Source organism: Diabrotica virgifera, chromosome 9 (genome assembly GCF_917563875.1).
Source record: "Diabrotica virgifera virgifera chromosome 9, PGI_DIABVI_V3a".
Lineage (NCBI taxonomy): Eukaryota > Metazoa > Arthropoda > Insecta > Coleoptera > Chrysomelidae > Diabrotica > Diabrotica virgifera.
In genome coordinates, this window is record NC_065451.1 from 142,111,257 (window position 1) to 142,114,639 (window position 3,383).

The 3,383-nt window shown below is 34.9% G+C and overlaps 1 protein-coding gene across 1 annotated transcript; it reads left to right on the top strand.

The window, feature by feature from the left end:
* Nucleotides 1-791: 791 nt before the first annotated feature.
* LOC126891487 (uncharacterized) lies at nt 792-3,179 on the top strand. Its single transcript, XM_050660665.1, has 2 exons — nt 792-1,029; nt 2,731-3,179. Exons 1-2 carry the CDS (start codon nt 792-794, stop codon nt 3,177-3,179), a joined length of 687 nt encoding a protein of 228 aa, XP_050516622.1.
* The last annotated feature ends 204 nt before the right edge of the window (nt 3,180-3,383 follow it).

The following is a 3,383-nucleotide window of genomic DNA, read 5'->3' on the forward strand; positions in this document are numbered from 1 at the left end:
ATTGTATATAATATACCAAAAAAAATTTTTTCGTACACCACTGACCAATAGAAATCATTCCGGAAACCAATAGTCTTCTTATGTCGATTTAGCAGCTACTTTTTATCAGCTACTTTGGACGCCAGAATTTTGTTCATAGGTTCTATCCTGCCTGTTTTTATATCGATGTTTACAATACATTTAAAAATTTTATACTTTACTGCGGGAGCCGTACAAATCCGCAACCTTTTTCACAGGTACGCACTCTCGAGGATTTACTTGTAAAATCTTAGGATCTCCCTTCGCCGTATTTATGTAGGATAGTTTTATCGGCTTATTTCATTTCAGTTTAAGAATTCAATTGTGTGAATTAAAGCTGCTGTAGTAAATGCAATAAAACTGATATAAAATTTCACAGAACAGCTCAGGTAAGAAATAGGTATTCAAAGTGAAATCATTTTATTAGTACCTATTGCATTAACAAGCTGATAGTAAAGACAGCTTGCCATGTTCTACCGTATTGTTAAAAAATTATTTAAACGATTATAATTTGCTACCTGAAACTTCGGAAAACAAATTAGGCCGATGTCAGATTATGCGTTTTGACCGGATGCATTTCCGCCGCATCCGGTCAAAACGCATAGTGTAACAGATCGGTCCGGTTGCGTTGGAAACGGATGCGGTGGAAACGCTCCGGTTCGATGGGATGATGACAACTCACGTCTTTAACTTGTTACACTATGCGTTCTTTTCGCACCTACCGGACATAGCCGCAACTACCTGAGGCGAGACCCAAAGACCAGAAAACCGAAATGCACAGACAACACAAGCATTCTTATGAAAGCAGTAAGACCGTGCGGTTCAAAGGCAGCGGTAGTGATAATATAGTGAAAATCTTCGACACCGATAAATTTATTACTTTCATTCAGGAGAAGCCAGCACTTTGGGATAAAAGTGACAAGAAAGCTCGAGAAAAAGCGTGGATAGAAGTTGGCGAAAACTTTTATGACGATTGGGCAGAATTGGATGCTATTGAAAGGCACGAAAAAGGTAAGACATTTTGTTATTTTAGTACCTATATAGTATATCCGTGGTGTTTGGGAGACATTTATGATAACTCCAACATACATGCTTTTCGGTATGGCAATTTTAAAATTCGAGATCTCTTAAATCGAACGTAATAAAATAAACCAAATATATTTCATTAATACTTTATGTCATACAGATGTAATAAGCGAAATATGTATTTATTTCTGTTTTTGATATAATGGTACATAGGAATCATATTTTTTATCAAAAATATAAAAATTAAGAAAGTATTTTATTAATGGAGTTAAGTGAGAAATAACACAAAATTACAAAATAATTTGCATATTATTTGATCTAATCATGATATGATCAATACCAATACCAATTGTCACATACCAATAATCAATACCAATTGTCACATATGAACCAAAATGTTATTCTCTAGTATTGTTTTCTGGTACATGATATAATATTTTAGCAAGACTATACCAAACAAAATTTTAATGGTAGGTAGTTATCGCTGTTACACCAAACTGTAGGTTTCCTAAACGTAATTGACATACCATAGTCAGATCAAATCAAAATAGATCAAAAACAAAATGCAAAAGAGAACAAAATTATATCTCTCAAACACCACAGATATCTTTCTAAATGTTTATATTATTTTTGAATGAAACGAATTAAATAATTATTAATACATATATATATATATATATATATATATATATATATATATATATATATATATATATTTTTATTATAATATATAATTATAACTATAATTATTAATACATACATTGCGCTTGAAAAGGTACTGCCCCAGGACCCATAAAATAATTGGCGAAATAGTCACGAATTTCTAATCCTTGTCCACGTGGACTTTGACCAAATTTATCAATGTCCACCAAGGTGCTTGTTTCCATGTCCTCATTATTAATTCCATCTCTTTTACGAACAAAGTTGTGTAAAATGCAGGATGCCTTAATTATTGCGTCAATAAAATCTGGTTGTACAAGAATAGGAGTGTGGAAAATTCGCCATTTGTTCGCTAATACTCCAAATGCACATTCCACAGTGCGTCGACATCTCGTGAGTCTGTAATTAAAGACCCTTTTGCATGGGTCAAGGCCACGAGCTGTATATGGTCGTAAAAGATGTGTTGAAATCTTAAATGCCTCATCCCCAACCATTATGAAAGGTTGAGGATTTTCGTCTGTATTTGGTAAACATTGAGGTGGTGGTAAATTTAATTGACCTGAGTAAAGTTTTCTTCCTAATGGACTGTCTCGAAATACAGTAGAGTCTCCTTCACTTCCATAGACACCCACATCAATGGCAATAAAATTCAAGTCAGCGTCCACTACTGCCATTAAACCTACAGAAAAATATTTCTTATAATTGAAAAAATTCGATCCACCTTTTCGAGGATAATACATCGAATGTGTTTTCCATCTACTGCGCCAACACAGTTCGGGAAATCGGTCTTTCTGTAGAATTTATCAGCAATGTCCGACCACACTTCCAATATTTCTAAATGGCTTTGCAGGTTTCTCGAATTATTATTCCTATTGTAGATCTTGCTATATAAAATTCGAATTGTAATGCTGAAAAAGTATTTCCTGTGGACAAGTACCTACTAAATAATAAAAAAAATAATGATATTGGTGGCACGACTTTCTTACACTTTTATTTTTTAACAACTATTTTTTTATATTTTTGCAGGGAAAGAAATGAAAAATAAGTGGCGCAATATAAGAGATAATTTTTTGAAAAGCCTGAGCAGAGGAAAGAGTGGCGATCCAGCAGCCAAAACAAGGAAATACGCGTCTGCCGATTCTCTTCATTTTCTCTTTAATACTGTTGAGAAACGCAGCCCATCAGGCAACATTGAAGTCACAGAAGACCATGAGACCGGAGCAGCATTAGAAGACTTGATTGTTGGGGAGGAAGTTCAACCAGCATCAACCAGTTCTGGTAGAACATTGCCAACGGCAGCACGGCCTGCATCTCGTCAACAACATTTTACACCATTCCAGAGTGCACTTATTCAAACATTAGATGATACCAATACCGACCTAGAAAACGAAGACCCTGATAGAATGTATATATTATCGCTTCTGTCAGACTTCAAAAAATTAAAGGATGAAGAAAAATTGATTTTAAATTTGTGACTCTGGAGTTTTTCCGAAATGCTCAGCGCAGGAGAAGGCTGCCCTCACCCCAATCATCTATGTATATAGATTTTTCGCAATCGGGACCAAGATTGAGGAACTTTCCATATCAATTCCAGCCATCATCTATTCAAATTCAAGGGCCATATCAATTACCATCTCCAACTTTAATGGAGCCACGGTTACCAATGCAGCACTCATCGC

Bases quoted from the DNA above. Each gene is read 5' to 3' on its own strand.
- LOC126891487 (XM_050660665.1), top strand. From the start codon at position 792: ATGCACAGACAACACAAGCATTCTTATGAAAGCAGTAAGACCGTGCGG. The intron at 1,030-2,730 runs GTAAGACATTTT...ATATTTTTGCAG, and splicing joins TATTGAAAGGCACGAAAAAG to GGAAAGAAATGAAAAATAAG.